Genomic DNA, 24227 nt, shown 5'->3' on the forward strand with positions numbered 1-24227 from the left:
TGACTCATGGCTATTTAAACACCACCTCTCTCCTGGGAACATTTAGTGAAAATTCTTGAGAGAACTAAATGTTCTTGGAACTTCACAACCATGTCACCTTCATCCTGGCTCTGACAAACAATACAGTTTCTTCTCTGTTGCCACAGAGTCAGATTCCTATAATTCTTTACTCCACCAGCGTTGCGTGAATTTTGTTCCAGGAACTTCAACCAGGGAAGGCCCTTCATCAGCACCTGCAATTAAAGCAGTCTTGCCTGTATTTCCATTATCTGGAGAACACATTTTAAAGTTGGTTATCAGATCCCGCAGGTGCCGGGGTGGAATACATCTCTGCCAAGGAGGTGTAAGGCGCTCCTTCCTCCTTCCCTCTGCCAGCCTGCAGGTCACCTAGGGCGAGCTGTAACACCTGCTTAGCCACCCGCCCCCCCCCCAACCCTGATCAGGGTCACGTGAAGCAATGGGTGCATGTGGTGGACGGTTGTATGAGCAGCTGGTGCATATCACAAGTCCTGGTTATGCAACCACTGACACAGGTAGACAATCTCTGTAAAGTATCGATAATGACTGGAGTCACCCATTTTGTAAAGACACTGCCCAGAAGGGGGGGAATGGAAAACCACTTCTGTAGAAAAATTTGCTAAGAACAATCACAGTCATGGACAGACCATGATCACCTAAGTCATGACACGCCACATAATGATGATAATGATTATTATATCAGATCCCAGCTGTAATAGACTGCATCCTGGATACAACTCTGTGAGGTGCCGAACTGATGTTCGAGTTCACAAAACTGATCATTATAAGCAATTTACATAGTAAAGATTGTAAAAAAATAAATTAAAATTTTAAAAAATCACAAAGTTAGGATTTTGTGTTCCATCCCTTCTAAGAGAGCTGACTGCACATTTCTTTAAATCACAAACTTGGAAATACCTCATCAATTGGATCACAAATAACCTAGGTACTTAAAGGCGCTGAAAATGTTTGTGACCTTAACTGCTTATGCTTCTAGAAGTTACATTATTGTGGATCCTTACCACACACTCAGTAATGCAGACAAAAGTATGTTTTGTGATAAACATCAACCATAATTGTGAAGCCCTTACCTAACAATGAGGAACAAACCTTGAAGCAAGTTCTGTCATTGTGTGGACAGCATCATTAATTTATGTAAAAGCCAACAGCTGATTAAAATATAAAATGGAGAATAAAACAAAGGGCAAAATGATGCAATGTCAGCACACTGGTATGCATTGCAAAGGGGGGGACTGTGGTTAAATGATTAGTCTTGTGATAAACAGAACAAAGGAAAACCAGACCCAATTCATGCCAATAAAATGTTGATGACTAAGGATACAAGTCAGAGAGAAAGAATAAGAGATCTTTCGTGTCTGGACTTGTTGGCAGAGGAGAATGAGAATGAGAGTTTGGAAAACTGAAACACGGCAGACCAAAATAGAGACAGCTCTAAACAAAGAAGTGACATTCTCAATCATTCAGTGTTAACTCTTATCTTTGTAATTAACGTTATTGGCCCTGTGCTTTTGTTGGAAAGCTTCTCTTTTTATGTTTTTTTAAATCAATGAGGCTAGGTTTCTTTAAAACATCTAAAAATATTCAAAGTTCAACTTATTCAAAATGTTGAGACTGATATCCACACACAATAATCACCATTCCATTACATTCCCGGGCTGTTCCCCAACAAAATGACTTCATTTTTGGATCAAGCCTTCATTTTGGATCATCTTATCTCAATCAACTCTTGCAGATTAAGTAAATTTATTATCCAAGTACATTTCTCTCACCATATACTATCTTGAGATTCATTTTCTTGCAGGCATTCACAGTAGAACAAAGAAATACAGTAGAATCAATGAAAAACTATACACAAAGATTGACAAACAATATGTAAAAGAAGGAAAACTGTGCAAGTATGAGAAAAAAAAGTAAGTAAATAAATAGTAAGTGCATGAGTTGTTACAGCTGCGAGTGGTAATGAAGGCAAGCTTCCACTATCCATTAAACGCTCCCAATGTCATGTGCCTCAAATAGCCTCTGACAGCCAAGTCCAGCTCCTGGCCTTCATGTGTGGCGTAGCTACTAAGCCTGGCGGAACTGTTTCTACTGACAGGAGAAGGGGCAAAGGCAGGTTACTGGCACCTTAAAACCAGTTGCTTTGGACAGATGGAACTCGTCAGCCATGTTTGGCAGCTCATCAAGGAGATGGAAAACTCTGATCTCAAACCTCCACTGCCTTGCAGTTATACCAACTTATGGGGAAGGATTCAGGAGCAAACCCCAAAGCAAAAATCTGAAGCTGGAGTCCCTAAGGCAGTCCTACATTGAGTTCAATGTTGAGTGACAACTCCCGCAATGCTGCTGGAGCTAAGTTGTATCGGTCTCTGCCATTCCTTTGGATTCATCAGATGTGTGGAGAGGGGAGCTTGCTCTCCATATCGTACTGCCCAAACTTGCAGATTGAGGCAGCTAGGACACAATATCCATGGTGAACTCTGACCAACGGAGGTCTCAGATTTAGACACGAGCTGTGGAGTCCTTGACAGCGAATCCATAAGTTGTGGAATCATTTCAGAGTTGAAGTGAGTGAAGTTATCGACACTGGTAGGGAAGCCCAATGGTTCGAGGGTATTAACTGTTCTTGAAACTAGTGTGTGAAACCTAAGGCTCCTGCAAATGGTAGTAGCAAGAAGAGAGCATGGCCAAGATAATGGGGAGATCCTTGATGATGAATGCTGCTTTTTTGTAGCAACGCTCCTTGCAAATATGCTCAATGGTGAGGAGGGCTTTGCTGTGATTGACCTATCACTTTTTGTAGACCTTTTCGGTCAAGCTCCAACAAATTTTTGCCTGTGATGGACTGAGCTGTCTTAGCATTAGCTTTTTACTGAGAATGACACTAAAAATGCTACCTTTGAAATTACATTGCAAAGGCAATACAGATGATTAAAACTGTCCCATGTCACATTTTTCAACCATTATGATTTCAGCCAGTGTCCAAATTGGATCTGCACTAAATAAGTAGTTAAAACAAGACACTGACACCAACTATTTTATAACCAGAAATGAACAATCTTTGCTTCCTTTAGTTTCTTTATTCTCCTAAAATCTTCAGAACCATAACACAACTGGTAATCCAATCTCTTTTCATGTTCTTCAGTGATCTTGTCCTGTTTTTGGCTTTTCAGGTAGGATTGTGCAACCTGTCCATGATGGACAGGTCTTGCACATGCACCGGGAAAACTAGATAGGTTTAACAGCTTTAATCAACTTCCTACTTCAGGTTAGTTTTGTACCATTCAACAACCATTGCCAAGTCACAGAATGTCATTTAGTCCATAAAAATTAAATTACAATTCTGAAAAAGAGAGCCTCTCAGAGTAAAGGTGCAAGATGTATTATAGGCAATCTTGAACTTCAGCTAAAAGCACATGCAAAGAAGCAGTGATACATCAGCAAAGCAGACACTAGGAGCTTCAAGTTATTTTTATGGCCATCACTGATTTGAATTTAAACTGCAAAAAAGGTGCTGCATAATACCTTCCCCATTTTGAAGACCAGCAGTTTCAATGCAATTTTTTTGGACCTTTCACCCTTTTGTTCACCCTTTCAGTGGCAACTAGTTTTTCCAGCCACAAAATATGCATGAATATATTCTGCAAATTTAATTTTGTTCTCTTTCTCTGATGACAAACTACTGTGGTCTCAAGTTCCATGGGCTTTTTCTTGTATCTTCCTCACATGATTGCCAGCAACTACACAAACAATTTTCAGAGGTTCCAAACTAGAGACTGGGGAATTGAAGTGCTCTTCTGTCATTCTTAAATTACTAACCTCGCTAAAATTGTACAGACCACAGACTGGACATGCACTGAACTGGCTGATTTGGCTTAATCTCTGACCAGGCAATACATTTATCCATTGAGCTGCCAAAGTGATATTAAGGTAAGAACAATAATTATGGGCTCAGTCTAATCTTTACTTTAATAGCCAATAAAAGTGAAATTTAGGATAACAAGATTATCTGTTGAGAACAATACTCTATTAATTTTTTTAGCAGCACACATGCTCAAAAAGCCAAAGCTCAAGTGGTTTATTGATTCCAAATGAACCCTCAGATATTACAGACTAGTCAGTTCCAGTGAACCCACATACATTATTGCCAATAAAGTTAATATAGTCCTTAGAAAGTAGATCATAAATTTAGATGATAAAAGTAATTGTGCAATCATTGTTAAACAACCCAACTGTATGATTTGGAAGGGACAACAATAAATTATTTATTTTGCAATGTCAAAGCTCTAGAAAGGAATCAGAAGGCATCAGCCTCTTTGTAGATCACTAAATTTAGTATTAGCATGGGATGATTGTCCAACATTGTCCTTCAACATTCATTCTTTATATATTTTTGATAATGAGAAACCGAAGGAGGACCAAAGCTCTAAAGCTCAATATTTAACTGATTAAATATTTTCGTCCCTCTTCCCTCTGGGAGAAGGCTCAGGAGCTTGAAGACTCATACGGCCAGATTTGACAACAGTTTCTTTCCAACTGTGATAAGACTGCTGAACGGATCCTGACCCGGATCTGGGCCGTACCCTCCAAATATCCGGACCTGCTTCTCGGTTTTTTTGCACTACCTTACTTTCCATTTTCTATTTATGATTTATAATTTAAATTTTTAATATTTACTATCGATTTGTACTCCAGGGAGTGGGAAGCACAGAATCAAATATCATCACTGTGATGATTGTACGCTCTAGTACCAATTGTTTGGCGACAATAAAGTATAAAGTATAACTGCAGTTTTTAACAAAAGAAGGCATCGAGAAATTTGTTGAGAAAATAGAATGGGATTTTCCACAATCAGACAGGCATATTGGGGCTTCAATAGCTTCTACAAATAGCATCGTGTGATATCCCAGGTTGCCTCTTTAATTTCGTACTCAGCAGAAGAAAGACAATGTCCATTACATGCATGCAACATGAATATCAAACCATTGACATGGCATACAGAGCAAATCTCCCCTTGCTAGATCACAATATACTTCAACCACAAACTCTCAGCAGCACCCATTCATCGCATTAACCTTGGAATCCAAATTAATGGTTATGTGTAGACACACACTCATTAACCCTTACAAATTTCACCGACACCTTCCTGTCCAAATTTATTTATTTGCTTAATGGAGAAAAATGAAACTATGAAAAGGATAAGGTACGGACAAGTTGCTTTGCATTCTCTACGTGGCTCCCGTTTCCATTTTTACTTAATTTAGTTGCTCTAGCAAAAACTCTGCACAATTTCATGGTTAAGACCTCATCAAATAAATAAACATCTTGACAACTTTCTGTTGACCTAAAACATAAAATATATATTCAAAGGAAACTGATAGTGGGCTTTTATTGATCTAGTACAGTATATTTGACATGACTCAAGTTCCATTAAAGATTAAACTCCCGGCAGAAAGACAGTAAACTTTGCACTGAAAGCAAAGAGTAAAGTCTTTTAAATGAATCAACTAGCACTGCAGGTGGATTACGCCCCATGGAGGATGGAACAATATATTCATTTTGATTAACCCTTTCTTGGGAATCTCCACCCACAAAGTTTCCATTCACATAAAGCAGATGTGAAGATCAGTTGATAAATTACTCACCCTATCAAGGACACCATCTGTTCCACTATGTGCTTGCTGAACATGATAATAACAAATAATTTCTGTGGGTTTAAAACAGAAAGAACAGTTGAGAAAAAATTAATTTGGAATAGAGTAGATACACAAAGAATGAAATCACTTACATGCACAGGAAGAGATCAGCCCTTTCAATTTATTCACAAAACCAAGGATACACGAGATGTGATCCGCTGATTTCAAGGACACTTCTCTTTATAAAATAGGCATTTTCAAAACATCATGGGAAATAGTGGAGAGCAAATGTTTTCTTTCTTAAAAAAAACTCCAGTTAACCACTTAAAATATAATTCATTTTGGTTGTCTCGTGGGCAATTGCAATTAGGTAAGATAAAGACGAAGGAAGAGGCAACGTTAATGGTGCAGTGGCTAGAGTGTGTGAAGTGCAGAAGGAATGAGAAAGGAGTTCCACAATTTCAAACTTAAGAAATAATGCATCAAACTATAAGGTAGCATGGTATGTCTCAATTTCAATACAGCAAAGGAACAGGAGGAAGGTAACAGTATTTTAAGCTTACTCTTATAAGTTTGCAAAGATACAGCATGATATCTAAAGCTTTGACAAACTTCTGTGGATGTGTGGTGCAGAGTATGTTGGTTGCATTATAGACTGCTATGAAAACACCAGCTGCCTTGAATGTAAAATGCTATAAAAAGTAGTGGATACGGCCCAGTCCATTACGGGTAAAGCCCTCTCCACCATTGAGTCCATCTACATGGAGTGCTGTCACAGAAAAGTAGCATCAATCATCAAAGACCCCTGCCATCCAGGCAATGCTCGCTTCTCACCGTACGGTAATAATTTGGAATGCTACAATTTATGTCACAATTTCAATCATCACCGTGGATTCACATATTTATATCAAATCTTAAAAGTGATTGAGTGTCCAGGTAAATGATGAACCTTTTGGTAAGGTGATTGCTTCATTCATTCCCTATCAACCTCTGTACTCTCACATATAGTACAGGCACTCAGCTCCTCAGGACACTGATCCATATAGCTGTGCTTATAAGGATTACAAGCTGAAAGGATCCAAATAATGGTCTCAGATATAATTACATTGTCTTGAAAAAAAAATCAGAGGACTTGTGTAGTAGCAATAAACAAAAACATGACTATGGTGGACCTTAGTGGGTAGAGGTCAACTTGTCCTTAATAATTACTTAATTTGTTTTATCAAAAACATTTGCCATATGCTTCTGTCTCATGTATACTCCCAATCACATTTGTAAAATCTACAAAGGAACGAAGCAGCTCAAGATGTACGTTTGTACAAGCACAGCATATGGACTAGGAAATAGACGGTAACTGAACCGGCTACAGCTGTCAGCTTAGTGGTAAGGAGGAGGAACCTGAATTTATATTGTGCCATTTATGGCATTGGGATGTCCCAAGTCATACTAAAGTAAATCAGTCAGCAATGCACATGCCAAACCCTATGATCAGCAACAAGATGGCTTTATTTTAGAGATACTTCTTCAAAGATAAATATTAGCTTGGACACCTCAAAAAAGCCCTTGTACTTTGAAATGCAGCACAGGAATTTTTATATCTACATGAGAGAAGGTATGAATGCTCATCCGAATAATAGCAACTCCAACTATTCAACACTCCATAAGTGCAGTTAAGAATGAATATAGTTTGTGGGTTGCCCAGCACGATCCTCATGGATTTGATTTGATGCATTTCACTGTATGCTTCAATGTTTCGTGACAAATTAAAGCTAATCTTTAATCTTTTAACTGGGTTTTCATTAGGTTATGCAAAGCTCGTCAGTGTACGGTGAGAGCAGAGCATGTTAATATAAGTCTGTGCAAAGCAACTCTTGAAGTGAGTCATGCAGTGCCACTCACAGGTGTTACTTATCACTGAACTCGGGAACGCAACTGCACTAAACTATAGCCTGTGGCTATCAGTTTCAATTCGTGCCCCAAATTAATTGAGACTCTCAAATGGCGAGAAGAGAGCATTGCCTGGATGGTGGGGGTCTTTGATGATTGATGCCACTTTTCTGTGGCAGCACTCCATGTAGATGGACTCAATGGTGGAGAGGGCTTTACCCATAGTGGAGAGGGCTTTACCCGTAATGGACTGGGCCAATTCAACTACTTTTTGTAGGATTTTACATTCAAGGGAGCTGGTGTTTCCATACCAGGCCGTAATGCAACCAGCATACTCTCCACAACATATCCATAGAAATTTGTCAAAGCTTTAGATATCATGCCGTATCTTTGTAAACTTCTAAGAAAGTGGAGGCGCTGCTGTGCTTTCTTCATAATGGCATTTACATGCTGGGACACATCCTTTGAAATGATAGCACCAAGGAATTTAAAGTTGGTGATCCTCTCCACTTCTGATCCCCTGATGAGGACCGGTTCATGGACCTCGGGTTTCCTACTCCTGAAGTCAGTAATCAGCTCCTTGGTCTTGCTGACAGTGACTGAGAGGTTGTTGTTATGGCACCATTCAGCTGGATTTTCAATCTCCCTCCTACCACCTTTGACTCAGTCAACAACATGGGTGTCATTAGCAAACTTAAATATGGCATTGGAGCTGGGCTTAATTTCAAGTTTCATCAGTCAGGCAAAAGTGAGTTCTGATAAATGATCAAAAACACAGAAGAACACACAAAATGCTGGAAGAACTTAGGTAAGGGAGGGTTTTGGCCCGAAATGCCAACTCTTTATTCCTTTCCATAGAAGCTGCCTGTCCTGCTGAGTTCCTCCAGCATTTTGTGAGCGCTACTCAGATAAATGAACATTGCCCTGACAAGTTATTTGGTTCTCTCCCCATGAATGTTGTTTAAACAGTACGCCACGTATTTTTATTTCAGATTTACAACATTTATCGCTGCTGGTCTATTGAGCTATCAGGCCTTTCAGTACCCAGTGGAGAGAATGTGAGTCTAGAAAAAGACTTATCTGTTAGACAACCATTGCAAATTTATGGACTTATAAATGTATGAGGATTACATCAGCACTTGTGACCTTCTATTCTTAGAAAAACAAAAAGGATTGTGAAATTTAAAAAGAAAGCATCTCCCTAATTTTTTTTCCCAAGCTTTTAAATCGTGCTGTTTTAATCCTGCAACATGATCTGAATCTGCTTATGATCACCCTGGGATTTCACAATCACTTTACCACACCTTTCTGCCCCCGCAATCCAATTGAGGTTAAATACCTCCTTGTAAATAAGTTTTTTTTAAGCAATTCATCTTTCAGAAAATACAATGCAATTTAGACTCATGACAAACATACAAAACACATATTTATATCAACTAACTTTACAATAACAATTTACAAACGACAGTTGGACAGTACATTCAGAGGAAGGGTTTAGAAAGACGTGGCTAAATGCAGGCAAATGAGACAAGCTTAGATAGGCATCTTTATTGGGATGGACTAGTTGGGCTAAGAATCTGTTACCGAGCCGTATAGCTTTAAGAATTCCTCAAACATACAAGTTAGCATATGACATTTTCTACTGCGTATCTAAGATGAGCAATCTAGGAATTTTAATTGAAATAAGACAGGTAGCCATTTTGGACACCAGCAAAGAGCAAATGTCATTGGACTAATTGTTTCAGATAAAAGGTCTGATTGAGTGTGACTCTAGGAAGGAACAGAGTCCTTTGCCAAGTTTGGAGGATTAGAAGGGGTGGTGGGGGGCGGGGATAAGTCATAAATGGAATGGGAGTGAGAAGCAGTTAAGGCTGGGGAAGGAGTACAATGTTGTAAGGTGATATTGATGGCCAGTTTAAGAGGTAACAGCAGACCAAGATTAAAAATAATTTTTGAAATACATTTTTCCTTCCAGATGATTGATATGGAAAACTTTGATAATGCCTTCCCTTACTTTTGATAGGGATAATATGAAGTCATGCCTCATCCCAGAAGAACACAACCGAGAAATTGCTTAAGCTTTTCACTGACGATTGCTTGGAGGACTAAGCAAACATTACATCTCTGGGTGTGTAAAACCCAGTCAGGTATACGCCCCTACACCCAATGATCTGCAAGTAGGATACAATCATGGGCCTCCCATTGGCTGACACCCCCCCCAATAAATGCAAAACATTCACATTCATTGGCACCTTTCACATTACACTTAGAATATTCCAAAATTTTAACACCAGTTAAGTTGGGTTTTTTTTGGAAAAAAGATAAGTGTAGTCTCTTCTCTAGTGAAGCAATGTTGACTGTATATTTGTACACAGAAAACTCCCACAATAGAACTTTGATTAGGAGATAATGTTTTTAGTGATGTTAATTGAAACAAAAATATTGGCCAGGCAGGACACCCTGGAGATCTCATGCCCACAGATCATTTATATCTACATGGGTATGCAAACAGAGCCTAATTTAGTATCTTCTAGATGAGAACACGGGCTAAGCTGAGTGGGAGTGGAATTGTTGTAAGCCAGCTAAACTGGCCACCAACATCTAAATGAAATTAAAATGGAAGAACACACCATCATTAGCAAGTGACTAGTCATATAGAAATATATTTTTAAAAATGAGCATTTATCCAAGATATAGAGAGCTCTAGAACTACATTCAATTTTCACAAGTGGGGATTATATAAAAGAAATTACCAAACTGAGAAAGCTGCTTCTGGGTCTTGAGGCAGTTCAACATATGCCCAGGCCAAGATTAACTAACTCATTAGCCTGAGGAATGAGACTGGGCCTTTCAAACACAAAATACTTCGAAAGACAGATCAAACAAATCAGTAAATTATATCTTCCTTACTAAACTGAAAACAGCAACATATACAATGGATTGAGCAAGATCAATTGCGTGAGAAGTACATGGCAGTATTATAAGACATCAGAGAAAAAGCTAGGAGAATTCAGCGTGAGCCTCAACATGTTTGCATATTTCCAAAATTGTTAAATTATACAATACTTTAACCCCTTAAATACTGAATTTCCAAAAATGTTCCTTCCTACAAGATATCCCCTGCTGCTATGTGCATTGTAGTCTCAGCATCCTGACAACATTTAACACATATTGAAGTAGGGCAAGGTTCACCATGAAATTTTAGAACCAGACTACTTGTAACTCCAATTTACTTTGTGAAAGACAAAGAAGAATTGTTTAGATTCCATAAAACTATTCAAATGAGGCGCTGATCTCTTAGAGGCTGAAATTATGGGCAATAACAAAATATAATAAATGAATGCCTTGTATCCAACTTCACAAAATAGAAGACTGAAAGAGAAATCCAAAAATATTGGAAACCAAGGTGGCTTGATGAGAGAAACAAAGAACGAGCACTGGAAATAGTAATGGGATTAAAAGACAACAAATCCATCAACCAGCTCTCTCCTCACAATCCCAAAAACCAACAGCAAACTGCACAAGAAAGGCAAGGTATAATATGACAGTAGACTAGCATAAAAATGGGCTAAAAGCATTAATACATAGAGATACGTAGAGAGAGAAATTAGGGCAATAATAGGCCCCTTACAGACAGAATATAATGCTTCCCTTCATTGAGGAATCTTGGTTTCATGATATGGGTCTGAGACAAAGAGAAACTTTGTCATTCAGAGGGTGATGGACCTTTGGAGTTCACCTCCCCCAAGGCTACGTAGGTACAATGGATTTCCAAATGCAAGGGAAATCAAGGAATATAAGGATATCAGTATCATCACTATCAGTTAAAATTCAATGTCTGTCGACGTCATGACTCAGACTTAGTGGTTTTTTTTTTACAGATAGCTTTGGGGACAGCACTATGGCACAGTTAGAGGCCAAGGGCAGGAGAGGTGTTCGGAGAGTCCAGGTTGGAACACTCTGCAGTTGAAGGTCAGCAACCTGGAGACTGGGTCAGGTCGACAGGCACTGCGGTGACTAGCAATCCCCAAGACAGAGGTCTGTATGTCCAGGAGTCACATGGGCCAGTGACAACCCCCAACCCCTTAGGCTATGGGATCAAAAGTCCATTTGAGCCTGCAAGTCATGGCCCAAGGGGCTGTGCGGTCAAAGGTTACTGAACCTGGATGTCAGGTTAGTTGAGGCCTGAAGGTCAAACGTGTGATTGGCGAGTCCTGGGATTGAGAGCCGGAAGTCAAAACAGTTGTCTGTAATTGTGTTGAGCATTGTGGGCATGCTATGCTGGCACTGGAATGTGTGGCGACACTGGCGGGCTTCCCCCAACACATCCTTGGGAGTGTTTCAATGCATTTCACTGTATAATGTACATACATGTGATAAATAAATTTGAATATGAACCTCTCCAATCCTCCCTTTCTCTCAGCTGGTCCATTCCATTGAATACTTTGCTTTACTCATCTTTTAACAACTAGCTCCTAATTTCCTTTCCAAGTATAATCTAACAAAAGGAAGCTTGAGAATAAAATGAAAATCTTTACCCAAGATAAATCAATGAGCCAAACGGAGGTAGATAAACTAATGTAAAAAGGTTCAATGACAAGTAATTCCCAGTATTTTGTTTCAAATTTCAAAGGCATGTTTAATGACACTGTACTTTGTATTATGTCAATTTAATGCCAAGCTTAATGGCATACATAATACAAAACAAAAATCAAAAGAACATTATGTTTTGTTTTAATCATCAACAAACTGCTCAGATGAAACATCAGTGAAAAATATACAACAATCAACCCCACAGCTAGATAGCATTTTAGAATAATTACATTTAGGTGCTGCTAGGCATGATACTTGCCTGAATGTGCATTTTAATGATAGCCTTTCCAATAAGAGTTGCACCAAAAAAGGTCCAGAATGGAACGAGGAAGTGTCCACATGTTATGCCAGCCAGGTCAAAGAGGGGATTGGGAATCTACAACACATCAAGGATGACACTTAAAGAGGATAAAGGGAAGTCATACGGAGGAAACATTATACCACAATAAAACATGAAGATACTTTAGACACGATCTACTATTAATATTGAATAAAGGTGTAGATATAATAAAGCTAATAAGCATCTTGCAGACAGGTAATGATGCTTCTAACTCAATTCTCTCTTATGTAGCCACTGGCTTTATTTTTTTCTTCTGTTAAAAGTATGGGATAAACAGAGTCAGAAAGATACTGATCAGCTGTCAGATGCTGAAACTGGATTAAGTTATATTCAAATGTGATACCTTTCTCCAAGTAATCTTTTTCAGCTCCCCATTATGTTTCCATTAATGAGGCTACAATTCTGTATTGAAGGGAATATTTTTATATTAAGATTGCATTACAACTGCAATTCCTGTTTCTATAATTTGTGAGATAGCAATGTCTGTGTAAATTTACTTTTGGGAAATCAACCCAGCAACACCAAGATACAAAATAGTTTGAATTAGGAAATCCATGATGAAAGAAACCAGCTGACATGGTTTTAAAAAAAGATAATTAACAAAATGAAAGAATGCTTTACAACTACCCACCTCCCCAGGCAGAGATAAAAATCAGCGGGCAGAAAACTCATCAAATGCATAATAAGAAGGCCATTATCAATTCATGGAAAAGTCTCACCCCAGGATTTCAAGACAATGCAGACTAACATTAAAGTGGTTTACTGGGAGAACTTGGCAAAGTTGAAGGTGGCATCCTACAAAATGGGACATAAAACAAAATCCCCGAGTGGCTGTTCATCTTTTAAAGGCAGGCAGTTTTCCCAGTTGTCATTCTTCCTCTGTCAACATTTAACAAAGCAAATCAAATCATCATTCATTTCAATCTTGTTTGCGGAATGTTATACACGAAATGTCTACTGACTACAAGTATATGCAATACACTTCAGCGGCCACTTTATTAACTATCTCCTGTACCTAATAAAGTAGCTGCTGAGTGTACGTTTGTGGTCTTCTGCTGCTGTAGTCCATCCATTTCAAGGTCTGACATGCTGTGCATTCAGAGATGCTCTTTCTTCTGCACACCACTGTTGCAACCTGTGGTTAATTGAGTTACTGTTGCAAAGTGTGGTTATTTGAACTATTGTTGCCTTCCTGTCAGCTTGAATCAGTTTGGCCATTTTCCTCTGACCTCTTATTAACAAGGCATTTCCGCCCATAGAATCACTACTCACTGGATGATTTTTGTTTATTGCACCATTCTCTGTCAACTCGAGATTGTTGAGTGTGAAAGTCCCAGGAGATTAGTTTCTGAGATACTCAAACCACCCCATCTGGCACCAGCAATCATTTCATGGTCCAATTCGCTTAGATTACATTTCTTCCCCATTCTGATGTTTGGCCTGAACAACAATTGACTCTCTTACTATGTCTGAAGGCTTATATGCATTAAGTTGCTGCCATATAATTGGCTGATTAGATATTTGCATTACAAGCAGGCATGCAGGTGCACCTAATAAAATGGCTAGGAGTCCATCTGCAGTATTTAGACATTCCCGGACAGGATTCAAAGATCATACTCTATAAGTAAACGTACATTTTTTCTTTCACTGGAGACATTGATTTTTATCCCAAGATTACTAAACCAGATTACTATATTTATTAACTTTCATCTGTAACTTACTGAAGCACAAGCCAAGATGCCAAAGAAACCAACTCTTTGTACCAAGTTCTGAACTGCCATCCTGGCTCTGGTGGGAAGATCCTAATGAGAAAAAAAAATTCAGTAAGGTACAAAATCCAAAAACAGCTTAATGTTTCAAAGCTTTTATTTAAGCAAATATGAGTTGGGCACCTGTTGCTAAGCCTGTCTCACCATTTGATATGATTACCCCCTATGATTGTCTCATTGTCAATACTGATTGCTTTGTGCTTAAAGATCAATGTGTTTAGTGATCACAATCGCTTTAACAATAATATATCATAACACTTTTGCCAAATATTGACACTAGTTTAATGGAGACACAAGAGACTACAGATGCTGGAAGCTGGAGCAAAAAGTAATCTGTTGGCAGAACTCAGAGGCTCAAGCAGAATCTGCAGAGACAAGGGGATGTCTGATGTTTCAGGCTGAGATCCTGTATCAGGACTGACAGCAGAACAGGATGATAGCCAGCATTTAGATGTGAGAGGGAGAAGATTAGTTTTATTTGTCACATGTACTTCAAAACACATTGTGAAATCAAATCAGCAAGAATTGTGGTGGGCCATGATTCTGGTGTCAATATAACATGTCCACCAATTATGAACACTAACCATTCTTCTTTAGAACGTGGGAGGAAACAGTAGCATCTAGAGAAAACCAATGCGGCCACAGATAGAACATACAAACATTTTGCAAACAGCACCGGGGAAGGGTGAGGTAGAAGCTGATAAGAGATAACTAGAAACTTAAGAAAAAAGTATTAGGCAGATGGAGCCAGACTGGGGCGGGGGGGGGGGGAGTGGAGGCAGGAGGGCTGGAGAATGATAGGTAGACCAGATAAGGAAGGGATGAAGGGCAGATAGAATCAGGTAACCAAGTGGATAGGAAAGATGAACCTCGCGAGAAGCAACCCAGGAACCCAGGGAAATAATTATGAGGATGATCAGCAGATAGAATCAGGTGAGGGAGGGTGATGAGTTCAAATGGAACATGATGGGGGTGTGTGGAAAAGGTCAATTAGTTGTCAAAAGAAACAGGAAGTGTGGAAAGTTGCCAGGATTTCAGAAAGAAGGGAAGTCAATTGGATAAATACTGTAGTAGTGATAAGGAAAGCTAAACTAGGATTGTAACCTATTCCCCACCTCTCCCGCCTCAACCTGTAGACTACAGAACTGAATGAGACAAGCTTTGGGTCCTGGAAGGCAATGTAGTGTGCCTAATCACAGTAGAAAATATGGGGAGCGTACAAAAGCATTTTACCCTAGTAACTCTTCTTTAACCACAATAAAAATTTGTAGGTTACTAATATAATCTGTTTGATTAATCACAAGGGATTCATCTGCTCTCTGCAATTATTTCAAAGGCCTTTGTAGAATTAAAATTACCTTCCTTTCCCCTTTGAACATGGTCTAGAATATTTAATTTGAAATTAGCAACATGGTAAATTAGTTTACTGTCATAGGTACCAAAGTACATGTGTCAGCAAACTAACAGGGTATCGTGGTAGTGTGGTGGTTAGCATGTTCCAGAGTTCGACCCTGGTGCCATTCTGTAAGGATTCTGTATGTCCGCCCCATGGAATGTGTGGGTTTTCCCTGGGTCTTCTGGTTTCCTCCCACATTCCAAAGACATAATGGGTAGGTAAATTAGTCACGGTAAATTGTCCCATAATTGGGTTAGGGCTGATTGAGTTTATCGGGGGTGGCTGGGACAATGTGGCTTGAAGGGCTGGAAGGACTCAATCCACACTATATTGCTGAACAAGTGCAGTGAAAAACAGTTTTGCATGACATCGACACAGATCATTTCATTCCAACAATGCATTGAAATAATACAAGCAAAAACAATAACAGAATGCAGAATAAAGAGCTATGGTTACAAAGGAAGTGCAGTACAGACAGACCATAAGGTGCAAGGCCATAATGAGGTAGATTGTGAGGTCAAGTGTCCATCTTTTATCATCAGGGAACCGTTCAAAAGCCTTAAAACCGCAGGATAAAATCTGTCCTTGAACTTGGTTAGGGTTAAGTGCTTTCAGACTTTTGTTCTTGGTGTGGGCGGGGGAGGAAGGAGAATAGAGAATGTCTGGAATGAGTGGGGTCTTTAATATGTTGACTGCTTTACTGAGCTGGGAGGAATTGACCATGGAGGGGAGCCTCAGTAATGTGATGAGCTGTGTCCATAACTCTCTGCAATTTGTTGTTACAGAGTAGCTGCCATACCAAGTTATGATGCACTCAAATAGGATGCTTTCTATGGTGCATTGATAAAAGTTGATGGGATTCAGAGGGACATGCCAAATTTATTTAGCTTCCTGAGGAAGTAGAGAAATTGTGTGCATTCTTTTGGTCATGGCATCTATGTGGTTGGACAGGACAGGGTACTGGTGATGTTCACTCTTAGGTACTTGCAGCTCAACACTGTTGACCTCAGTATCATTAATAGTGCATGCGCACTGCCTCCCTTCCTGAAGTCAATAGCCAGATCTTTTGCTTTACTGACATTGAGAGAAAGATTGTTGCCATGACAACATGCCACTAGGTTCTCTACTTCTTCCCTGAACTCCAACTCGTATTATTTGAGCTTCAGCCCAATGGTGGCATCATCTGCAAACTTGTAGATGATGTTTGAGCAGATCTGACCACTCAGTCATAAGTAAATGAGAGAATAGAGTAGGGGGTTGAAATAATCACGGTGAAGATATTGCTGCTTATCCTTATTGACTGCAGTCTGTTGGTCAGGAAGTCAAGGATCCTGTTGCAAAGTCCCAGATCCAGAAATCTGGTAGTGAGTTTGCTTGGAATTATAGCACTAAAGGCATTTTAGTACTAAAATATTAGTATTAAAGTATTGAACAGTATTTTGCAGCTGACTGCCTTGTTTACAATTTTCCCACCAGTGAAAACATCTCAACAGCCCATTTAAAACTTTACAAGTTTGAATAAAGTCACTCTTATTCTCCTAATTTCCAAGGAGCACTGACCACCTGGATGAATTCAATACCAAAGTTTAACCGGTATAAATGGCAGTTGTGCAGTTTATAAACAACCATCTATATCTCTCATAATTTGCAGTTTTATTTGCCATAAGGAAGCATATTCAGTGCACAAACCTACTTTACGACCATTTACGGAAATTACTTGAGTTTAGCAAATGACCTTCAGCATATCACTTTGCACCGAAAGAGAACATAAAACCAAACTCCACCCTAGTCATAGTCACTAAAACCAAATTTACTAATCTAAAGTTCAACAGATGTAATGCGCTGCAGCCTGTCAACTTTGCTGAGTCATTGTTTAATTGGATAATTAAATCATATTGCTAGAACAGATACAAGAACCTAACCCTCTATTATCTCACCCTCTGAGCATTCTTGTCTTCCTCACTGGATAAGGTTTATTGAAAATCATATTGCAAATAAGACTACTCTCTCAAAGTAATGTAACATTAAAGTTATTTCTCACAAAGTTTTGGGAATCTGATGCAGCAAATTTCACCTAGCACAGTCTCTCCATCACAAAATCTGTGGCTACCCCCATTTTGTAGTAGTGGAACATACTTGCGCAAGAACCTGTATGCTATGCGCTTATCATGTTTTCAAATGTACTTAGGTAATGGAAAATAACTTTATGACTGCCAGTAAAAATGAGATCACTATATTCAAGTTAAGCTGTTCAGCTACCTCATCGTTGACCATATTCGAGACTTCAATTTGAAGGTCATCTAAGCTTGCTGAAAAGAGCAGAACTGTCTCACTTCCATTGTCTAGAGTCTAAAATTATCTTCAGCTGCAAATCTTTGTTCAGCAGGTGTTCAGTTGCAATTGCAAAGCTGAACCTAGGATTTATGTTTTTCTGCATCTTTCTAGCTTTCAAAATACAGGTGTTTCACATCTCTGTTCTTTCTTCCTTATGCAAATTTTTTCACAAAGAATTTCTCCATACTCTTCTATGAGCACTCTTAGCAAAGCCAAAGGGGCCACTGAGCAGTCAAATCCTTTTCCTCGAAGGGCCCCTTAAAATTACTAAACCTGGATGATGACACACAATGTAGTTCATTAAAGTCCAGGCATCTAGCATGGGGAAAAAACTAACTTGCTCAGACTGTACAGAATTCTCCATTATGAATTCAGATTAAGTAACAGCACAGGCGGGAACCAAGATCTCACTGCTTCACACTGGGAAAATTTAGAGCAGTAGCTGTCCACCATTTTGTGTATTTAAAAACCCAACATTTACCAGAATTAAGAATGTGCATATTTTTAATGTAGAAAAATTTTAAAGGAATAGAAATCAACATACTTCTGTAAGTTCTCAGTTCTCTGAAGTGTGCAGTTGACTATATAGACTAAGACCCTAACTTGGGCTCAGTTAGTACACAGATGGTATCCAAGTCAAAGTTGTACAGCACGAAACAGGCCCTATGGTCCACCATGTCCACATTGAAAACAATTCAATTTGCTTGTACTAGGTTCATATCCTTCCACGCCTCACCTGTCTAAATGTTTCATAAATATAAAGATTGCACCTGACTTCAACACCTCTTCTGGAAGAGCATCAACCACTCTTGTGTAAAAAAAACACTTTCCCTTAAATCTTCTTTTAAACTCCTTCTCTCACATTAAGCCAATGCCTTCTTGTTTTTAATTCACTACCATGGAAAAAGATTCTAATCATCCGTACCAAGTCTCTTTCTTAATTTACTTTTACCAGGTCAGTCATCTTCACTCCAGAGAAACTCAATCTATCCAGTCACTCCCATTACTATAATCCCCAAATCCTGGCCACCTGCTGGCAAATCTTTCCACACACTCTCATGTACAATCACATCCTTCCTGTAGTGTGACAAAAGAACCACACACAATACTTCCAAATACAATCTAACCAGAGCTTTGTAAATGTGCAACCTAACATCTGAGCTTTAATATTCTCTACTCTATCTTCTGAAGGCAGGCATGCCAAATGCTTTTACCATGCTATCTGCCCATGTGGCTACTTTCAGGGCACTATGACTCAAATCACAATGTCGTCCTGTTCATTAGTATTCCTTAGTGCCCTACTATTTACTGCTCCTACTTGACATCCCAATTGTGGTTAAAAACAGCAAAATCTTTATTATGGAAAAAAATAAGGTTGGATTGCTGCTCCTAATCACTACCCAGTGTCTTCATTGCCACTGGGTATGAATAAGAAAGGGCTACCCTTTACCACATTGTAATAATTTCATAGTATCAAAGTTATTAAGAATAGGGAAGGTGACTCCAGGGGATTGTAAATTGGAACACAACCATATCCATGTAATAAAGCAACACCTTAAGAAATGACTGTACCAAAGGATTAGCAGGGGAAGGTAGGTTGGCGTGGGTAAATTCCATCTGTGGTCGCTCATCAGCATTTGCAGAAAGTCAACGACAGGGGAATTTGATTTAATAAATCTAAGGTACCAAATTTTATGACACAAAGATTCAGGTCTTAATCATTTCTTTTCAATTTCTTCTGATTTTCTCTCCTCACCCAACATTGTTAGGAATCAGTGCAAGCTCGAGATGTAGTCCCGGCTTCTGCCACTCATCTTTGTCACCTCTCAGTTTGGACAACTCATCAGCAATGCAATAATAATCACTAACTCTTAAGTGTCCCTCCAGTAAAATGCCTGATGGAAGTTGTGTTTGATGAATCTTTCAGAGTATTGTTTTGAAGTAATTAAAGAAGAGGTATTTGAAAGGTAGGGCACAGGATGTTGTCAATACGGACCTTAGCAGGGCCTTTGATGAAGTCCCATATGGCAAGCAGGTCTAGAAAATTAGGTCTCATGGAATCTAGGGATTGCCAGCTAGGTGGATTCTAAATTGGTTCAAAGATAGGAAGCAGAGGGTGATGGTTGATTCTTGTTCCTTGGAATGGAGACTGGTGACAAGTGGTGTCACAGGGATTAGTGTTAATACTTGTTATTGTTATAAATAATTTGGATGTGGCCACACAAGGCTTGATCAGGAAGTTTGCAGAAAACAGGTGCTACTGCTAGTGAAGAAGGGTGTGAATTACAGGGGGATCTTGATCATTTAGGGAAGTAGCAATTAAATTTCAAATCAAATAAGCATGAGGTGATGTATTTTAGGAAGTCAAAAAAAGCACAGGACTTAATATTATGAATGTAGGGCAATAACGAGTATAATTGAACAATAAGACTTAGGAGTTTGTTGAAAGCACAGTCACAAGAAGACAGAGTGGTGAAGAGGGCATTTAGGAAACTGAGTAAAGGAGTTGGGACATCATGCTGCAGTTGTACAAGGTGTTGGCGAGGCCACACTTGGAGTACCATGTATGGTTTTGGTCATTCTGTTATAGGAAAGACATAGTTAAACTGGAAAGAATGCAAACACTTACAAGAATATTACCAGAACTAGAGGGCTTGAGTTATAGGGAGAGAATGGCCAGGCTCAGCTGTTATTCTTTGGAACATAGGGACGTGTGTATGTAGGAAGTGTTTAAAATTATGAAAGGAATAGATAAGCTGGATGGTAACAGTCTTTCCCCCCCAAGGTAAGGGAATCCAAAATTCAGTTTAGGGTAAGGGGCAAGGATATAAAAGGTACTCGAGGGTAACATTTTCTACAGATGGTGGAGAGTGTATGGAAAGAGCTGCCAGAGGAAGTGGTTGAGGCTGGTACAAATGAATCTCTTAAAAAAAATCACTTGGACAGATTCACATAGGGGCAGGGCTTACAGGGATATGGGCCAAATGCAGGAAACTGGGATCAGCTGTGTGGGCAAGTCGTTGGTATGGACTTGCTGGGCCTAAGTGCCTATATTTCGACATGGCTGAATTATAAACTGCTGAATAAAATAGAGTTATAAAAGAGTGCAGATAATGGAATTGGCAGCAACAAAATCTGATGGAGCAAGTCAGCAGGTCAAGCAGATGCCAAAGGACTGCTCTCTGCTATCTCCCCTTATGAACCCCTTGGACCATGACCCCACCAACAAACACCAGGCCATATCATGCTCTGTCACAGATCTAATTATATCAGGAGAACTCCATTCAACCTCTAACATGATAGTGCTTCAAGACCACACTTTCTACTTCTATCTCTTACCCAAGATTCATAAACAGGACAGTCCTGGTAGACACATTGTTTCTGCTTGCTCTTGTCCCACAGAACTGGTTTTGTCCCATTGAAGGGTCCCAGCCCAAAACGTTGACTGTACTTTTTTTTTCATAGATGCTGCCTGGTCTGCTGAGTTCCTCCAGCATTTTGTATGTGTGTTGCTTGGATTTCCAGCATTTGCAGATTTCCAGCATTTCCAGATTTCCTCCTCTGTTTTTGTCCTGTCACTACTCATCTACATTTGGGTCACTTCGCATGCCCTCCAGCATTTGGACAACTTCCGATTCCTCAGCTCCCACTGCCTCAATTTGGATATCCAGTATTTATATATCTCCACCTCCTATCAGGAAGGTCTTAAAGCCCTTCACTTCTTTCTACAACAAAGACTCACCTATTCTGCTCCAACACTCTCATCCACCTGCCTGAACATGTTCTTATTTTGAACAATTTCTTTTCTGACTCTTCTCACTTCACAGTAATCAATAGTAATGTCTGATTTTTTTGGTGGGTACACGGAACTGCTCTCCCGAACCGCTGCCCACCTATTTCATTGTTACATGGTCGACTGCACTGCATCAACTTATTAAATCTGCCTCAATCCCAGGAGACAATCTATCACTGATATTAACTATAAACTGACCAAAACTTACAGCAACTTAGACTACACCTCTTCCCATCCTGGCTCTTGCAAGGATGCTATTCTGTTCTCCCAGTTTCTCCTTTTACAAACGAGGTTTTCTGCTCCAGAACAGCTGAAATGCCTTTTTTCAGCTTCACTTCTGCTGTGCCTGATCGAGCCTACTCTAACATTTCTGCTTCTCGTACTTCTGCCCTCACCCCACCTCCCTCCAGAGTTCCCCTCATCCTCACCTTTCACCTAATGAACCTCTGTTTCCAGCATATCATCCTTTGTCATCTCAGCTACCTGTAATGAGATATCACTGCTTGCCACATCTTCTCCTCCCTACCCCTTTCTGCTTTCCACAGGGACCACTCCCGCTATGACTCCCTAGTCAGCTCATTTCTCTCGACCTATCCCCTGCAGTTGTACGAGGTGTGACATTTATCCTTGCACCTCTATCGGGGATCTAAACAACCCACCTGGATGAGACAAAAGTTCACATGCAACTCATCCAATTATCCAGTACATTCAGTGCTACATAAGAGAGACTAAGTCCCCTAGAATGATAAAATGAACTCTTGAACTCACGGTCTACCTCACTGTGGCCTTGCACCTTATTGTCTGTCTGCACTGCACTTTTGGTATGATTTGGTGTTATTTCTCTCTTGTATTCCCTCAATGCCCTGCTACAATGAAATGATCAGTATGTATGGCATGTAAAACAACTTTTTAATGTGACAATGCAATTAAACCAATTTACCCACACTCCTCAACCCACCTTTTCATATTTTTCTTTCCCCCTCGTCTCTGACTGCCTCCATCCATTGTTCATTCGCCACTTTCTCCAAGTCTACTCTTGTTCCCCTCACCTATCTGGCACAAGTTACCAGTCATCTTCTGCTCCTCCTCAGTTCACCAAGTCTCACCAATCCACTCCCCTTTTTTATACTGGCTATCTCATCTCTCTGCTCTCAGTCACGATGCGGGGCCTCAACCCAAAATGTTGACAATTCACTTCCTTCCACAGATGCTGCTAACCTCGTGAGTTCTTCCAAGCAGATTGCTCATTACTGCAGAAGCAAAAAAGCATTCTGTGATAAATACCTTGATACTTGAACATATCATAAAACCATAGTTTGCCTTCTCTGATGCAAGTATTAGAAAAGTCAGAATCTATTAACTGAACAGTATCCTCAGACCATAAGGCATCAGCAAGCAAGATGAGGTTGAGTATGCATCAGCAAGGGAGATGAGGTTGAGTACAGGGCTACTGTAGGAAACTTTGTCACATGGTGTGAGCAGAATTATCTGCAGCTTAATGTGAAAAAGACTAAGGAGCTGGTGGTAGACCTGAGGAGAGCTAAGGTACCGGTGACCCCTGTTTCCATCCAGGGGGTCAGCGTGAACATGGTGGAGGATTACAAATACCTGGGGATATGAAGTGACAATAAACTGGATGGGTCAAAGAACACTGAGGCTGTCTACAAGAAGGATCAGAGCCGTCTCTACTTCCTGAGGAGACTGAGGTCCTTTAACATCTGCCGGACGATGCTCAGGATGTTCTACAAGTCTGTGGTGGCCAGTGCGATCATGTTTGCTGTTGTGTGCTGGAGCAGCAGGCTGAGGATGGCAGACACCAACAGAATCAACAAACTTATTCGTAAGGCCATTGATGTTGTGGGGATGGAACTGGACTCTCTCACGGTGGTGTCTGAAAAGAGGATGCTGTCTAAGTTGCATGCCATCTTGGTCAATGTCTCCCATTCACTACATAATGTACTGGGTGGGCACAGGAGTACATTCAGCCAGACACTCATTCCTCCAAGATACAGCACAGAGTGTCATAGGAAGTCATTCCTGCCTGTGGCCATCAAACTTTACAACTCCTCCCCTGGAGGGTCAGACACCCTGTGCTGATAGGCTGGTCCTGGACTTATTTCATAATTTACTGGCATAACTTACATATTACTATTTAACTATTTATGGTTCTATGACTATTTATTATTTATGGTGCAACTGTAACGAAAACCAATTTCCCCCTGGGATCAATAAAGTATGACTATGACTATAAGACATAGGAGCAGAATTAAGACATTCAGCCCATCGAGTCTGCTCTGCCATTCCATCATGGCCAATCCCGGTGCCCACTCAACCCCAGACACCTGCCTTCTCACCATATCCTTTGAATCCCTGACTGATCAGGGGGGATCTATCAACTTCTGCCTTAAATATACCCACAGCCTCCACCGCAGTCTGTGGCAGA

At 39.9% G+C, this 24227-nt stretch overlaps 1 protein-coding gene across 3 annotated transcripts in view; it reads right to left on the minus strand.

Annotated features, from left to right (window-relative positions):
* vmp1 (vacuole membrane protein 1) overlaps positions 1–24227 on the minus strand; it is a 179405-nt gene that overhangs the window by 18139 nt on the left and 137039 nt on the right. For all 3 annotated transcript variants that reach the window (XM_063031509.1, XM_063031508.1, XM_063031510.1), the window contains 3 exons: positions 14214–14294; positions 12412–12528; positions 5682–5743 (listed from right to left, as the gene is read on the minus strand). In XM_063031509.1, the coding sequence (XP_062887579.1) occupies positions 5682–5743; positions 12412–12528; positions 14214–14294 (260 nt within the window). The remainder of the gene's footprint in view (positions 1–5681; positions 5744–12411; positions 12529–14213; positions 14295–24227) is intronic.

Source organism: Mobula hypostoma, chromosome 23 (genome assembly GCF_963921235.1).
Source record: "Mobula hypostoma chromosome 23, sMobHyp1.1, whole genome shotgun sequence".
NCBI lineage: Eukaryota > Metazoa > Chordata > Chondrichthyes > Myliobatiformes > Myliobatidae > Mobula > Mobula hypostoma.